Genomic DNA, 18930 nt, shown 5'->3' with positions numbered 1-18930 from the left:
TAAGGAGAGTGTGGGATAGTGGGATTAGTTTAGGATTTATATAGGGCTATAGGGAGAGTGTGGGATAGTGGGATTAGATTAGGATTTATATAGGGCTATAAGGAGAGTGTGGGGTAGTGGGATTAGTTTAGGATTTATATAGGGCTATAAGGAGAGTGTGGGGTAGTGGGATTAGTTTAGGATTTATATAGGGCTATAAGGAGAGTGTGGGGTAGTGGGATTAGTTTAGGATTTATATAGGGCTATAGGGAGAGTGTGGGATAGTGGGTTTAGTTTAGGATTGGTACAGGGGTACAGGGAAAGGTTGGGGCAAGGAATGAGTGTGGGATTGTTGAAAACAATTGACAAATTCATGATTTGCTGAATGATTTTCATGTTTGCTGGGAAGCTCAGCGATTTAATTTCATTTTGATCATGATGACTTCTTTCCCAGTTGAGGCAGGGCTACCAGAGGTTACAGGCTCTATGCCACACCCGGAAACTGGTGAAGGAATATAACGAGACTCGCAGGATGATCATCCTGTTCCAGGCACAATGCCGGGGATACCTGTCACGTCAGAATAACACCAAACAGTTGGCTGCTGTGACCACTATCCAGGCCTACACCAGGGGTATGCTGATTCGAAAGAGCTACCGGAAAAAGAGGAGAGATGTAAGTGTGGGATAGACGCTGTGAACAAAGGCAGAGACCTCCCCTCAGGACTGGCCCTCAAACAGTGTGGCATTCCTTCAGTACTGACCCTCTGTCAGTGCAGCACTCCCTCAGTACTGACCCTCTGACAGTGCAGCACTCCCTCAGTACTGACCCTCCGACAGTGCAGCACTCCCTCAGTACTGACCCTCTGACAGTGCAGCACTCCCTCAGTACTGACCCTCTGACAGTGCAGCACTCCCTCAGTACTGACCCTCTGACAGTGCAGCACTCCCTCAGTACTGACCCTCCGACAGTGCAGCACTCCCTCAGTACTGACCCTCTGACAGTGCAGCACTCCCTCAGTACTGACCCTCTGACAGTGCAGCACTCCCTCAGTACTGACCCTCTGACAGTGCAACACTCCCTCAGTACTGACCCTCTGACAGTGCAGCGCTCACTCAGTACTGACCCTTCGACAGTGCAGCACTCCCTCAGTACTGACCGTCTGACAATGCAGCACTCTCTCAGTACTGACCCTCTGACAGTGCAGCACTCACTCAGTACTGACCCTCGGACAGTGCAGCACTCTCTCAGTACTGACCCTCTGACAGTGCAGCACTCCCTCAGTACTGACCCTCCGACAGTGCAGCACTCCCTCAGTACTGACCCTCCAACAGTGCAGCGCTCACTCAGTACTGACCCTCTGACAGTGCAGCACTCCCTCAGTACTGACCCTCTGACAGTGCAGCGCTCACTCAGTACTGGCCCTCAAACAGTGTGGCATTCCTTCAGTACTGACCCTCCAACAGTGCAGTGCCCACTCAGTACTGACCCCCCGACAGTGCAGTGCTCACTCAATACTGACCCCCCAACTGTGCTGCACTCCCTCAGTACTGACCCTCTGACAGTGCAGCACTCCCTCAGTACTGACCCTCTGACACTGCAGCGCTCACTCAGTACTGACCCTCCGACAGTGCAGTGCTCACTCATTACTGACCCTCCGACAGTGCAGCACTCCCTCAGTACTGACTCTCCGACAGTGCAGTGCTCACTCAGTACTGACCCCACGATAGTGCAACGCTCACTCAGTACGGACCCCTCAACAGTGCAGCACTCCCTCAGTACTGACCCTCTGACAGAGCAGCGCTCACTCAGTACTGAGCCCCCGACTGTGCAATGCTCAATCAGTACTGACCCTCCAACAGTGCAGCACTCCCTCAGTACTGACCCTCTGACAGTGCAGCGCTCACTCAATACTGACCCTCTGACAGTGCATCACTCCCTCAGTACTGACCCTCTGACAGTGCAGCACTCCCTCAGTACTGACTCTCTGACAGTGCAGCGCTCACTCAATACTGACCCTCTGACAGTGCAGCACTCCCTCAGTACTGACTCTCTGACAGTGCAGCGCTCACTCAATACTGACCCTCCAACAGTGCAGTGCTCACTCAGTACTGACCCCCCAACAGTGCAGTGCTCACTCAGTACTGACCATCTGACAGTGCAGCACTCCCTCAGTACTGACCCTCTGACAGTGCAATGCTCATTCAGTACTGACCCTCTGACAGTGCAGCACTCCCTCAGTACTGACCCTCTCACAGTGCAGCACTCCCTCAGTGCTGACCATCTGACAATGCAGCACTCTCTCAGTACTGACCCTCTGACAGTGCAGCACTCTCTCAGTACTGACCCCCTGACAGTGCAGCACTCCCTCAGTACTGACCCTCTGACAGTGCAGCACTCCCTCAGTAATGATCCACTGACAGTGCAGCGCTCACTCAGTACTGACCCTCTGACAGTGCGGCACTCCCTCAGTAATGATCCACTGACAGTGCAGCACTCCCTCAGTACTGACCCCCTGACAGTGCAGCACTCCCTCAGTACTGACCCCCTGACAGTGCAGCACTCCCTCAGTACTGACCCTCTGACAGTGCAGCACTCCCTCAGTAATGATCCACTGACAGTGCAGCGCTCACTCAGTACTGACCCTCTGACAGTGCGGCACTCCCTCAGTAATGATCCACTGACAGTGCAGCACTCCCTCAGTACTGACCCCCTGACAGTGCAGCACTCTCCTAGTACTGACCCTCTGACAGTGCAGCGCTCACTCAGTACTGACCCCCCGACAGTGCAATGCTCGCTCAGTACTGACCCTCCAACAGTGCAGCGCTCACTCAATAATGACCCCACAACTGTGCTGCACTCCCTCAGTACTGACCCTCTGACAGTGCAGCGCTCACTCAATAATGACCCCCCAACTGTGCTGCACTCCCTCAGTACTGACCCTCTGACAGTGCAGCACTCCCTCAGTACTGACCCTCTGACAGTGCAGCACTCCCTCAGTACTGACCCTCTGACAGTGCAGCACTCTCTCAGTACTGAACCTCCGACAGTGCAGCGCTCACTCAGTACTGACCCCTCAACAGTGCAGCGCTCACTCAGTACTGACCCTCCAACAGTGCAGTGCTCACTCAGTACTGAGCCCCCGACTGTGCAATGCTCAATCAGTACTGACCCTCCAACAGTGCAGCACTCCCTCAGTACTGACTCTCTGACAGTGCAGCGCTCACTCAATACTGACCCTCTGACAATGCAGCACTCTCTCAGTACTGACCCTCCGACAGTGCAATGCTCACTCAGTACTGACCCTCCAACAGTGCAGCGCTCACTCAATACTGACCCCCCAACTGTGCAATGCTCACTCAGTACTGACCCTCCAACAGTGCAGCGCTCACTCAATACTGACCCCCCAACTGTGCAATGCTCACTCAGTACTGACCCTCCAACAGTGCAGCGCTCACTCAGTACTGAACCTCCGACAGTGCAGAGCTCACTCAGTACTGACCCCCTGACAGTGCAACGCTCACTCAGTACTGACCCCCCAACTGTGCAGCACTCCCTCAGTACTGACCCTCTGACAGTGCAGCGCTCACTCAGTACTGACCCTCCAACAGTGCAGTGCTCACTCAGTACTGACCCCCCGACAGTGCAACGTTCACTCAGTACTGACCCCCCAACAGTGCAGTACTCCCTCAGTACTGACCCTCCAACAGTGCAGTGCTCACTCAGTACTGACCCCCTGACAGTGCAGTGCTCACTCAGTACTGACCCTCTGACAGTGCAGCACTCCCTCAGTACTGACCCTCTGACAGTGCAGTGCTCATTCAGTACTGACCCTCTGACAGTGCAGCACTCACTCAGTACTGACCCTCAGACAGTGCAGCACTCACTCAGTACTGACCCTCTGACAGTGCAGCACTCTCTCAGTACTGACCCTCTGACAGTGCAGCACTCTCTCAGTACTGACCCTCTGACAGTGCAGCACTCCCTCAGTATTGACCCTCTGACAGTGCAGCACTCCCTCAGTACTGACCCTCTGACAGTGCAGCACTCCCTCAGTACTGACCGTCTGACAATGCAACACTCTCTCAGTACTGACCCCCTGACAGTGCAGCACTCCCTCAGTACTGACCCCCTGACAGTGCAGCACTCCCTCAGTACTGACCCTCTGACAGTGCAGCACTCCCTCAGTACTGACCCTCTGACAGTGCAGCATTCCCTCAGTACTGACCATCTGAAGTGCAGCACTCCCTCAGTACTGACCCTCTGACAGTGCAGCACTCCCTCAGTACTGACCCTCTGACAGTGCAGCACTCCCTCAGTACTGACCCTCTGACAGTGCAGCACTCTCTCAGTACTGACCCTCTGACAGTGCAGCACTCCCTCAGTACTGACCCTCTGACAGTGCAGTACTCTCTCAGTACTGACCCTCTGACAGTGCAGCACTCTCTCAGTACTGACCCTCTGACAATGCAGCACTCCCTCAGTAATGACCCTCTGACAGTGCAGCACTCCCTCAATACTGACCCCCTGACAGTGCAGCACTCCCTCAGTACTGACCCTCGGACAGTTCAGTGCTCCCTCAGTACTGTTAGGGGTGTCCGGTTTGTGGGAGAATGTGTGTGTGGAGGGGTAGGGGTGTGACGGGTGAGGGGCTGAAGGAGGGAGGGGAGTGGTTGAGGGAAGGTGACTGAGCGGAATGTTTTGGGCAGTGTGAGTGAGGGAGTGACTGGGGAGGGTGAGTGTGGGGAGTGATTGGAGGGAGGGTGAGTGTGGGGAGTGATTGGAGGGAGGGTGAGTGTGGGGAGTGATTGGAGGGAGGGTGAGTGTGGGGGAGTGACTGGGGAGGGTGAGTGTGGGGAGTGATTAGAGGGAGGGTGAGTGTGGGGAGTGATTGGAGGGAGGGTGAGTGTGGGGAGTGATTGGAGGGAGGGTGAGTGTGGGGAGTGATTGGAGGGAGGGTGAGTTTGGGGAGTGATTGGAGGGAGGGTGAGTGTGGGGGAGTGACTGGGGAGGGTGAGTGTGGGGAGTGATTGGAGGGAGGGTGAGTGTGGGGAGTGATTGGAGGGAGGGTGAGTGTGGGGAGTGATTGGAGGATTGTGAGTGAGGGGTAGTTTGGGGCTGCAGCGGGGTTGAGTTTTCACCACGTGTCTCAGAGCCTCCCCACGTCATCCCTTGGCAGATTCAGAGACGTCTCGAGGCTGAGAAACTCAGTTTTGCCGAGGAGCGGCGCCTGGTGAAGGTGGTGGGGCTGGATGTGGCCAGACACGAGGCTGACAAGAAGAAGTCGGTGAGTGCCCAAGGCTAACCCCACTACCACGTGAAAGGTACTCACTGCACCAGGCCGCTCAGGATAACCGGCTGGCTTCCTGCTGACTCCCTGTCTCTGACAATGAGATCATCACTTTCTTATTGACTGGGTATTCCTGAGTCTGCTCCTCTTGACATCCACCACCATCTTCCTCAGTACTGGGATGTGGGGGTGGCTGATCCTGTCAGGAACAGTTGGCAGATTGGTCCTCAAGCCAGCGCTGATCAGAAGAATGAGACAAGGTGGTGAGGGAAGTGGACTGCATTCTGACAGCATCCTTCTCTCCTGTGGGGGTGGCTAGAGTAAGGAGAGTCATACAGTCATACTGTTATAAAGCATGGAAACAGACACTACGGTCCATGCCAACCAGATATCCTGAATTTATCTAGTCCCATTTGCCAGCACTTGGCCCATATTCCTCTAAACCCTTCCTATTCATGTACCTGCCCATATGCCTTTTAAATGCCATAACTTTACTAGCCTCTACGGCCACTTCATTCCCTACAAGCACCAGCCTCTCTGTGAAAAGGTTGCCCCTTCAGTCCCTGTCAAATCTTTTCCCTCTCACCCTAAACCTATGCCCTTTAGTTTTGGACTCCCCCCACCCTGGGAAAAGACCTTGTCTATTTACCCTACCCATACCCAAAATTTTGTAAACCTGTATAAGGTCACCAGTTGGCCTCTGACGCTCCAGGTAAAACAGTCCCAGCCTATTCAGCCTCTCCCTGTAGCTCAAACCCTCCAACCCTGGCAACATCCTTGCAAGTCTTTGCTCAACCCTTTCAAGTTTCACTCTCCTTCCTTTCGGAGGGAGACCAGGATTGCACGCAATATTCCAAAAATGGCCGAACCAATGTCCTGTAGAGCCGCAACGTGACCTCCCTACTCCTATACTCAATGCAGTGACCAATAAAGGAAAGCATACCTTCACTATCCTATCAACCTGCGACTCTACTTTCAAGGAGCTATGAACCTGTACTCCAAGATCTCTTTATTCAGCAACACTCCCTCAGACCTGCCTTTCCAAAATGCAGCACCTCTCATTTATCTAAATTGAGCTCTATCTGCCACTCATCGGTCCCATTGTATTCAGAAGTAACCTTGTTTGCTAACCACTACACCTCCAATTTTGGTGTCATCTGCAAACTTACTAACTATACCTGCAATACTCATATCCAAATCGTTTATATCAATGATGAAAAGTAGTGGACCCAGCACCGATCCTTGTGGCACTCCGCTGGTCACAGGCCCCAGTCTGAAAAATAATGCTCCACCACCACCCTCTGTCTTCTACCTTTGAGCCAGTTCTGTATCCAAACGGCTAGTTCTCCCTGTATTCCATGTGATCTAACCTTGCTAACCAGTCTCCCATAATTTTAAAAATAAGCAGCCTCCTATTTAAAACGGAGACAAAGGAATTTTATTTCTCTGAGGGGTCAAGACTTTTCCCAGAGAGTGTTGGAAATGGGTCATAGACTATTGTCAAGGTTGAGTTTGAGAGTGACATGGGAGTCACTGGGTAACGGGGCAGGTAGGAGAGGAGAGTTCAGTTCAGATCAAACATACTTTATTCTATACTGCACAGGGCTTGAGGGGCTAAATACTTGATTATAAAACCATAACATAAAGGAGCAGAATTAGACCATTCGGCCCCTTGAGTTTGTTCTGCCATTCGATCACCATTCTCCAGTCATCTTCCCATAACCCTTGATTTCCTGACTGATCAAGAATCTACTATCTCTGTCTTAAATACACCCATGACTTGGCCTCCACAGCTCTCTGCAGCAATGAGAGATTAACCACCCTCTGGCTGAAGAAACTTCTCCTCATCTCAAGTTCTAAGGGGTTGCCCCTTCACCCTGAGCATGTGCCCTTGGGTCCTAGTCTCTCCTACTGGAAACATTTTCTCCACATGCACTCTATCCAAGTTTCTCAGTGTTCTGTAAGTTTCAATGGGATTTCTCCTCATCCTTCTAAACCCCATGGAGTACAGGTCAACCGTTCCTCATTTGACAAACCCTTCATCCCTGGGATCTTTCTCATGAATCTTCTCTGGACCTCCTTCAAGGCCAGCACATGATTTGATAATATGAGATTCCCTACAGTGTGGAAACAGGCCCTTCAGCCCAACAAGTCCACTCTGACCCTCCGAAGAGTAACCCACTCAGACCCATTTCCCTCTGACTAACACACCTAACACAATGGACAATTTAGTATGGCCAATCCACCTGACCTGCACATCTTTGGATTGTGGGAGGAAACCCACGCAGACACGGGGAGAACGTGCAAACTCCACACAGACAGTTGCTCGAGGCAGGAACCAAGCCTGGGTCCCTGGTGTTGTGAGGCAGCAGTGCTAACCGCTGAGTTATTGTGTCGCCATATCCTTCCACAGATATGGGGCCCAAAACTGCTTAGAATATTCTAAACGCTGTCTGATCAGAGCCTGTACAACCTCAGCAGTACATTTCTATGCTTTTATTCTAGTCCTTTTGTAATGAATGCTAACATTGTACTTGCCTTTTTTAAAAATTCATTCATGGGGCTGGGCATCGTTTGCAAGGCCCAGTCTTTGTTGCCCTAGTTGCCCCTCAGAAAGTGATGGAATGCTGCCTAGTTGACCTGTTGCAGTCCATGTGCTGTGGGTTGACCCACGATTCCCTTAGGGAGGAAATTCCAAGATTTTGACCCAGTGACAGTGAAGGAACAGTGATACATTTCCAAGTCAGGATGGTGAGTGGCTTGGAGGGGAACTTGCAGGGGGTGGTCTTCCCATATATCTGCTGTCCCTGTCCTTCTAGAGAGAAGTGGTTGCCGGTTTGGAAGGTGCTGTCTGAGGATCTTTGGTGAATTTCTGCAGTGTATCTTGTAGGTGGTACACACTGAGTACCAGTGATGGAGCAAGGGAACGTTTGTCGATGTGGTGCTAATCAAGTGGGCTGCTTTGTCCAGGATGGTGTCAAGTTTCTTGAGTGTTTGAGCGACACACATCCAGGCAAATGGGGAGTATTCCATCACAGTCCTGACTTGTGCCTTGTAGATGATGGACAGGCTTTGGGGAGTCAGGAGTGAGTTACTCGCTGCAGGTTTCCTAGCCTCGGACTTGCTCTCATAGACATATTTTTGCATGGTGACTCCAGTTGAATTTCTGGTCAACAGTAAACCCCAGAATGTTGATAGTGGGGGGAATTCAGTGATGGTAACACCATTGAATGTTAAGGGGTGGTGGTTAGATTGTCTCTTATTGAAGATGGTCACTGCCAGGCATTTGTCTGGAGTGAATGTGACTTGCCACTTGTCACCCCAAGCTTGGATATTGTCTAGATCTTGTTGCATTTGAACATTCATGGTAGTTAATCTAAGAGGTGCAACTGCCTGCTGAAACAAAGCATCCAAGCAACTCTCCTCTCTGCGCTGTGCTGCAGTGCTCAAAGCACAAACTCCAGCTCATCAACCCTGAGCCAGAATTCCTCAAGCGACTGACACTTGATATCAGTGTGGTCAAAACGGGGCCCACCATCTCCCACATCACACAGATACCTCACATCACCCAGCCTGGCATCTCTAGTTTATCCACTTAGTTCTTAATTTGATATTTAAAAAGTTCCGACTGTTCTTTTAACTTATAACTTGTCAATATTTGCCCTATTTACCTTCTGAAAATAACACTAATAGATAGTCAAATTAGCATCTATCACCAACCAATGAACGTGAGGTTTCCTGTGATGTCATTCTGTTGTGTGGGGCCCATGATTCTGGCCTTTAATTTATTCTGTTTAAAGCACCTTACAAATTATGAACCAAAAAAGAAGCAAAAAGCGCCTGTTCCCCTCTGTACCAAATTCCCACACTGCCTACAAATTGCCCGAACAATGTATTTGCTCTGGAGGTGATCTCTCCTGGATGACTGTGCGAAGCTCACTCCTCGTTTGACTGTTGTATCGCTACGCTTCGTCAGCTCCTGGTGTCTGATTGAACGTTTTTATAGTTTTGTTTCCTGTCACCGCCTTCATCCATCCTCTTGGTGCTAACTTGAAGCTCTGCTCTTCCTGAAGGACCATCTGGCACACATGGCCAAACTGGACATGGAGAATGAGAGGCGCCAGAGGGAGGAATACTTGAAGAGGAAGCAGAAGATGAAGACCGAGGACCTCGACGAGCTGGATATAGTGGACAATATCTTCTCGTTTTTGCCCAATGTCCTGGCACATCAGGAAGGCCAGGGGCCTCAGGGCTTCGAGGTAACGTTTACCACCTGGAGAGGCTGAATCAGGGTTTGCTCAGTGATGCTGTGCTATTAGTGCGGGGCATAGACTGAGGAGAACATGGCACCCAGAGACAGGGCTTTAGGACAATACTCCAACAGAATGTGTGTTTGTACCGGTCAGATTTTACAATCCATTCACACCAGCTCATTGTCTGTTTCACTGGGAGCTCTGTCTGTATCACTGGGGGTACTGTTCATATCACTGGGGACACTGTCTATATCACTGGGAACACTGTTTCACTGGGAGCACTAACTCTATCACTGGGAACAGAATCTGTTTCACTGGGAATGCTGTTTGTATCACTGGGAACACAATCTGTATCACTGGGAACACTGTCTGGTTCACTGGGAACACTGTCTGTTTCACTGGGAACACTGTCTGGTTCACTGGGAACATTGTTTCACTGGGAACACTGCCTGATTCACAGGGAACACTGTCTGGTTCACTGGGAACACTGTCTGTTACACTGGGAACATAGTTTCACTGGGAACACTGTCTTTTCAGTGGGAACACCGTCTGGTTCATTGAGAATACTGTCCATATAATTGAGAGTACAGTCTATATCATTTCAAAGACTGTCTGTTTTACTGAGAACACTGTTTCAATGGGAACACTCTCTGTGTCACCACGAATACTGTCTATATCACTGGGAACACTCTCTGTGTCACCAGGAACACTGTCTATATCACTGGGAACACACTCTGTATCACCAGGAACGCTATCTATATCACTGGGAACACTCTCTGTATCACCACGAACACTGTCTATATCACTGGGAACACTCTCTGTATCACCAGGAACACTGTCTATATCACTGGGAACACTCACTGTATCACCACGAACACTGACTATATCACAGGGAACACTCTCTGTATCACCACGAATACTGTCTATATCACTGGGAACACTCTCTGTGTCACCAGGAACACTGTCTATATCACTGGGGACACTCTCTGTATCACCAGGAACACTATCTATATCACTGGGAACACTCTCTGTATCACCACGAACACAGTCTATATCACTGGGTACACTCTCTGTGTCACCACGAACACTGTCTATATCACTGGGAACACTCTCTATGTCACGAGGAACACTGTCTATATCATTGGGTACACTCTATGTATCACCATGACACTGTCTATATCACTGGGAACACTCTCTGTATCACCACGAACACTGTCTATATCACAGGGAACACTCTCTGTATCACCACGAACAATGTCTATATCACTGGGAACACTCTCTGTATCACCACGAACACTGTCTATACCACTGGGAACACTCTCGGTGTCACCACGAACACTGTCTATATCATTGCGAACACTCTCTGTATCACCAGGAACACTATCTATATCACTGGGAGCACTCTGTATCACCACGAACACTGTCTATATCACTGGGAACACTCTCTGTATCACCAGGAACACTGTCTATATCACTGGGTACACTCTCTGTATCACCATGATACTGTCTATATCACTGGGGACACTCTCTGTATCACCACGAACACTGTCTATATCATTGGGGACACTCTCTGTATCACCACGAACACTGTCTATATCACTGGGGACACTCGCTGTATCACCATGAACACTCTTTGTATCACCACGAACACTGTCTGTATCACTGGAAACACTCTCTGTGTCACCACGAACACTGTCTATATCACTGGGAACACTCTCTGTATCACCAGGAACGCTATCTATATCACTGGGAACACTCTCTGTACCACCACGAACACTGTCTATATCACTGGGAAAACTCTCTGTATCACCACGAACACTGTCTGTATCACTGGGAACACTCTCTGTATCACCACGAACACTGTCTATATCACTGGAAACACTCTCTGTATCACCAGGAACGCTATCTATATCACTGGGAACACTCTCAGTATCGTCACGAACACAGTCTATATCGCTGGGAACACTCTCTGTGTCACCAGGCACATTGTCTATATCACTGGGAACACTCTCTGTATCACCACGAACACTGTCTATATCACTGGGGACACTCTCTGTGTAACCACGAACACTCTCTGTGTCACCACGAACACCGTCTATATCACTGGGGATACTCTCTGTATCACCACGAACACTGTCTATATCACTGTGCACACTCTCTGTATCACCACAACACTGTCTATATCACTGGAGGCACTCTCTGTATCACCACGAACACTGTCTATATTACTGGGGACACTCGCTGTATCACCACGAACACTCTTTGTATCACCACGAACACGATCTATATCACTGGGGACACTCTCTGTATCACCACGAACACTGTCTGTATCACTGGGAAGACTCTCTGTATCACCACGAACACTGTCTATATCGCTGGGAACACTCTCTGTGTCACCATGACACTCTCTATATCACTGGGGACACTCTCTGTATCACCACGAGCACTGTCTATATCACTGGGGACACTTGCTGTATCACCACGAACACTCTTTGTATCACCACGAACACTGTCTGTATCACTGGGAACACTCTCTGTGTCACCACGAACACTGTCTGTATCACTGGGAACACTCTCTGTATCATCACGAACACTGTCTATATCACTGGGGACACTCTCTGTGTCACCATAACACTCTCTGTGTCACCACGAACACCGTCTATATCACTGTGAACACTCTCTGTATCACCACGAACTCTGTCTATGCAACTGGGAACACTCTCTGTATCACCACAAACACTATCTATATCACTGTGAACACTCTCTGTATCACCACGAACACTGTCTATATCACTGGGATAACTCTCTGTATCACCAAAAACACTGTCTATATCACTGGGAACACTCTCTGTATCGTCATGAACACTGTCTATATCACTGGGGACACGCTCGTGTCACCACAAACACTGTCTATATCACTGGGGACACTCTCTGTATCTCCACGAACACTATCTATATCACTGTGAACACTCTCTGTATCACCACGAACACTGTCTGTATGACTGGGATAACTCTCTGTATCACCAAAAACAAATTCTATATCACTGGGAACACTCTCTGTATCACCACAAACACTGTCTGTATCACTGGGAACACTCTTGTATCACCACGAACACTGTCTGTATCACTGGGAACACTCTCTGTATCACCACGAACACTGCCTATATCACTGGGAACACTCTCTGTATCACCATGACACTGTCGATATCACTGGGGACACTCTCTGTATCACCACGAACACTGTCTATATCACTGGGAACACTCTCTGTATCACCACGAACACTGTCTATATCACTGGGAACACTCTCTGTATCACCACGAACACTGCCTATATCACTGGGAACACTCTCTGTATCACCATGACACTGTCGATATCACTGGGGACACTCTCTGTATCACCACGAACACTGTCTATATCACTGGGGACACTCGCTGTATCACCACCAACACTCTTTGTATCACCACGAACACTGTCTGTATCACTGGAAACACTCTCTGTATAACCACGAACACTGTCTATATCACTGGGAACACTCTCTGTATCACCAGGAACGCTATCTATGTCACTGGGAACACTCTCTATGCCACCACAAACACTGTCTATATCACTGGGAACACTCTCTGTATCGTCACGAACACAGTCTATATCACTCGGAACACTCTCTGTATCACCAGGAACGCTATCTATATCACTGGGAACACTCTCTGTATCGTCACGAACACAGTCTATATCACTGGGAACACTCTCTGTATCACCACGAACACTGTCTGTATCACTGGGAACACTCTCTGTATCACCACGAACGCTGCCTATATCACTGAGAACACTCTCTGTATCACCATGACACTGTCGATATCACTGGGGACACTCTCTGTATCACCACGAACACTGTCTATATCACTGGGAACACTCTCTGTATCACCACGAACACTGTCTATATCACTGGGAACACTCTCTGTATCACCACGAACACTGCCTATATCACTGGGAACACTCTCTGTATCACCACGAACACTGCCTATATCACTGGGAACACTCTCTGTATCACCATGACACTGTCGATATCACTGGGGACACTCTCTGTTTCACCACAAACACTGTCTATATCACTGGGGAGACTCTCTGTATCACCAGGAACACTGTCTATATCACTGGGGACACGCTCGTGTCACCACAAACACTGTCTATATCACTGGGGACACTCTCTGTATCTCCACGAACACTATCTATATCACTGTGAACACTCTCTGTATCACCACGAACACTGTCTGTATCACTGGGATAACTCCCTGTATCACCAAAAACACTGTCTATATCACTGGGAACACTCTCTGTATCGTCATGAACACTGTCTATATCACTGGGAACACTCTCTGTATCACCACAAACACTGTCTGTATCACTGGGAACACTCTCTGTATCACCACGAACACTGTCTGTATCACTGGGAACACTCTCTGTATCACCACGAACACTGCCTATATCACTGGGAACACTCTCTGTATCACCATGACACTGTCGATATCACTGGGGACACTCTCTGTATCACCACGAACACTGTCTATATCACTGGGAACACTCTCTGTATCACCACGAACACTGTCTATATCACTGGGAACACTCTCTGTATCACCACGAACACTGCCTATATCACTGGGAACACTCTCTGTATCACCACGAACACTGCCTATATCACTGGGAACACTCTCTGTATCACCATGACACTGTTGATATCACTGGGGACACTCTCTGTATCACCACGAACACTGTCTATATCACTGGGGACACTCGCTGTATCACCACGAACACTCTTTGTATCACCACGAACACTGTCTGTATCACTGGAAACACTCTCTGTATAACCACGAACACTGTCTATATCACTGGGAACACTCTCTGTATCACCAGGAACGCTATCTATGTCACTGGGAACACTCTCTGTGCCACCACAAACACTGTCTATATCACTGGGAACACTCTCTGTATCGTCACGAACACAGTCTATATCACTGGGAACACTCTCTGTGTCACCACGCACATTGTCTATATCACTGGGAACACTCTCTGTATCACCACGAACACTGTCTATATCACTGGGGACACTCTCTGTGTCAACACGAACACTCTCTGTGTCACCACGAACACCGTCTATATCACTGGGGACACTCGCTGTATCACCACGAACACTCTTTGTATCACCACGAACACGATCTATATCACTGGGGACACTCTCTGTATCACCACGAACACTGTCTGTATCACTGGGAAGACTCTCTGTATCACCACGAACACTGCCTATATCACTGCGAACACTCTCTGTTTCACCATGACACTGTCGATATCACTGGGGACACTCTCTGTATCACAACGAACACTGTCTATATCACTGGGGACACTCGCTGTATCACCACGAACACTCTTTGTATCACCACGAACACTGTCTGTATCACTGGAAACACTCTCTGTGTCACCACGAACACTGTCTATATCACTGGGAACACTCTCTGTATCATCACGAACACTGTCTATATCACTGGGGACACTCTCTGTGTCACCATAACACTCTCTGTGTCACCACGAACACCGTCTATATCACTGTGAACACTCTCTGTATCACCACGCACATTGTCTATATCACTGGGGAACTCTCTGTATCACCACGAACACTGTCTATAACACTGGGGAAACTCTCTGTATCTCCACGAACACTGTCTATATCACTGGGAACGCCCTCTGTGTTACCACGAACACTGTCTATATCACTGGGAACACTCTCTGTATCACCACAAACACTGTCTGTATCACTGGGAACCCTCTCTGTATCACCATGACACTGTCTATATCACTGGGGACACTCTCTGTATCACCACGAACACTGTCTATATCACTGGGGACACTCTCTGTATCACCACGAACACTGTCTATATCACTGGGAACACTCTCTGTATCATCACGAAGACTGTCTGTATCACTGGGAACACTCTCTGTGTCACCACGCACATTGTCTATATCACTGGGAACACTCTCTGTATCATCACGAACACTGTCTATATCACTGGGGACACTCTCTGCGTCACCACGAACACTCTCTGTGTCACCACAAACACCGTCTATATCACTGTGAACACTCTCTGTATCACCACGCCCATTGTCTATATCACTGGGAACACTCTCTGCATCACCACGAACACTGTCTATATCACTGGGGGCACTCTCTGTATCACCAGGAACACTGGCTATATCACTGGAGACACTCTCGTGTCACCACGACCACTGTCTATATCACTGGGAACACTCTCTGTGTCACCAGGAACACTGTCTATATCACTGGGAACACTCTCTGTATCACCACGAATGCGGTCTATATCACTGGGAACACTCTCTGTGTCACCACGAACACTGTCTATATCACTGGGAACACTCTCTGTATCACCACGAACACTGTCTGTATTACTGTGAACACTCTCTGTGTCACCACGAACACTGTCTACATCACAATGAACACTCTCTGTGTCACCAGGAATACTGTCTATATCACTGTGAACACTCTCTGTATCACCAGGAATACTGTCTGTATCACTGTGAACACTCTCTCTATCACCACGAACACTGTCTATATTACTATGAACACTCTCTGTGTCACCAGGAATACTGTCTATATCACTGGGGACACTCTCTGTGTCACCACGAACACTGTCTATATCACTGTGAACACTCTCTATATCACCAGGAACACTGTCTATATCACTGGGAACACTCTCTGTATCACCACGAACACTGTCTATATCACTGTGAACACTCTCTGTGTCACCAGGAACACTCTCTATATCACTGGGAACACTCTCTGTATCACAATGAACGCGGTCTATATCACTGGGAACACTCTCTGTGTCACCACGAACACTGTCTATATCACTGGGAACACTCTCTGTATCACCACGAACACTGTCTGTATTACTGTGAACACTCTCTGTGTCACCACGAACACTGTCTATATCACTATGAACACTCTCTGTGTCACCAGGAATACTGTCTATATCACTGTGAACACTCTCTGTATCACCAGGAATACTGTCTGTATCACAGTGAACACTCTCTCTATCACCTCGAACACTGTCTATATTACTATGAACACTCTCTGTGTCACCAGGAATACTGTCTATATCACTGGGGACACTCTCTGTGTCACCACGAACACTCTTTGTATCACCACGAACACGATCTACATCACTGGGGACACTCTCTGTATCACCACGAACACTGTCTGTATCACTGGGAAGACTCTCTGTATCACCACGAACACTGTCTATATCGCTGGGAACACTCTCTGTATCACCATGACACTCTCTATATCACTGGGGACACTCTCTGTATCACCACGAGCACTGTCTATATCACTGGGGTCACTCGCTGTATCACCACAAACACTCTTTGTATCACCACGAACACAGTCTGTATCACTGGGAACACTCTCTGTGTCACCACGAACACTCTGTATCACTGGGAACACTCTCTGTATCATCACGAACACTGTCTATATCACTGGGGACACTCTCTGTGTCACCATAACACTCTCTGTGTCACCACGAACACCGTCTATATCACTGTGAACACTCTCTGTATCACCACGCACATTGTCTATATCACTGGGGAACTCTCTGTATCACCACGAACACTGTCTATATCACTGGGAACACTCTCTGTATCATCACGAACTTTGTCTATATCACTTGGAACACTCTCTGTATCACCACAAACACTATCTATGTCACTGGGAAGACTCTCTGTATCGTCATGAACACTGTCTATATCACTGGGGTCCCTCTCTGAATCACCACAAACACTGTCGATATCACTGGTGACACTCTCTGTATCACCAGGAACACTGTCTATATCACTGGGGACATTCTCGTGTCACCACAAACACTGTCTATATCACTGGGGAAACTCTCTGTATCTCCACGAACACTGTCTATATAACTGGGAACGCCCTCTGTGTCACCACGAACACTGTCTATATCACTGGGAACACTCTCTGTATCACCACAAACACTGTCTATATCACTGGGAACCCTCTCTGTATCACCATGACACTGTCTATATCACTGGGGAAACTCTCTGTATCACCACGAACACTGTCTATATCACTGGGGACACTCTCTGTATCACCACGAACACTTTCTATATCACTGGGAACACACTCTGTATCACCACGCACACTGTCTATATCACTGGGAACACACTCTCTATCACCACGCATACTGTCTATATCACTGGGGACACTCACTGTATCACCACGCACATTGTCTATATCACTGGGAACACTCTCTGTATCATCACGAAGACTGTCTGTATCACTGGGAACACTCTCTGTGTCACCACGCACATTGTCTATATCACTGGGAACACTCTCTGTATCATCACGAACACTGTCTATATCACTGGGGACACTCTCTACGTCACCACGAACACTCTCTGTGTCACCACAAACACTGTCTATATCACTGTGAACATTCTCTGTATCACCACGCCCATTGTCTATATCACTGGGAACACTCTCTGCATCACCACGAACACTGTCTATATCACTGGGGGCACTCTCTGTATCACCAGGAACACTGGCTATATCACTGGAGACACTCTCGTGTCACCACAAACACTGTCTATATCACTGGGAACACTCTTTTCATCACCACGAACACTGTCTATATCACTGGGGACACTCACTGTATCACCATGAACACTGTCTATATCACTGTGAGCCCTCTCTGTATCACCACGAACACTGTCTATATCACTGTGAACACTGTCTGTATCACCACAAACACTGTCTATATCACTGGTAACACTCTCTGTATCCCCACGAACACGGTCTATATCACTGGGGACTCTCTCAGTATCACCACGAACACTGTCTATTTCACTGGGGACTCACCCTTTATCACCATGACACTCTCTATATCACTGGGGACACTCTCTGTATCACCACGAGCACTGTCTATATCACTGGGGACACTCGCTGTATCACCACGAACACTGTCTGTATCACTGGGAACACTCTCTGTGTCACCACGAACACTCTGTATCACTGGGAACACTCTCTGTATCATCACGAACACTGTCTATATCACTGGAGACACTCTCTGTGTCACCATAACACTCTCCGTGTCACCACGAACACCGTCTATATCACTGTGAACACGCTCTGTATCACCACGCACATTGTCTATATCACTGGGGAACTCTCTGTATCACCACGAACACTGTCTATATCACTGTGAGCCCTCTCTGTATCACCACGAACACTGTCTATATCACTGTGAACACTGTCTGTATCACCACAAACACTGTCTATATCACTGGGAACACTCTCTGTATCCCCACGAACACGGTCTATATCAATGGGGAC

The 18930-nt window shown here is 48.8% G+C and overlaps 1 protein-coding gene and 1 pseudogene across 1 annotated transcript in view; both read left to right on the top strand.

Moving 5' to 3' along the window:
- Positions 1 to 18930, top strand: part of LOC122548117 (unconventional myosin-VIIa-like) — a 563326-nt gene that overhangs the window by 106161 nt on the left and 438235 nt on the right. Inside the window, exons 20-22 of the mRNA XM_087993862.1 lie at positions 434 to 652; positions 5157 to 5264; positions 9341 to 9526. Coding sequence (XP_087849988.1) covers positions 434 to 652; positions 5157 to 5264; positions 9341 to 9526 — 513 coding nt within the window. The remainder of the gene's footprint in view (positions 1 to 433; positions 653 to 5156; positions 5265 to 9340; positions 9527 to 18930) is intronic.
- LOC148148360 (uncharacterized) lies at positions 1146 to 4047 on the top strand (annotated as a pseudogene).

The sequence above is a fragment of the Chiloscyllium plagiosum genome, unplaced genomic scaffold (assembly GCF_037043375.1).
Source record: "Chiloscyllium plagiosum isolate Xiang-an unplaced genomic scaffold, Cpla_swu_hap1 HiC_scaffold_13, whole genome shotgun sequence".
NCBI lineage: Eukaryota > Metazoa > Chordata > Chondrichthyes > Orectolobiformes > Hemiscylliidae > Chiloscyllium > Chiloscyllium plagiosum.
This window is presented reverse-complemented; position numbering and strand designations above follow the sequence as displayed.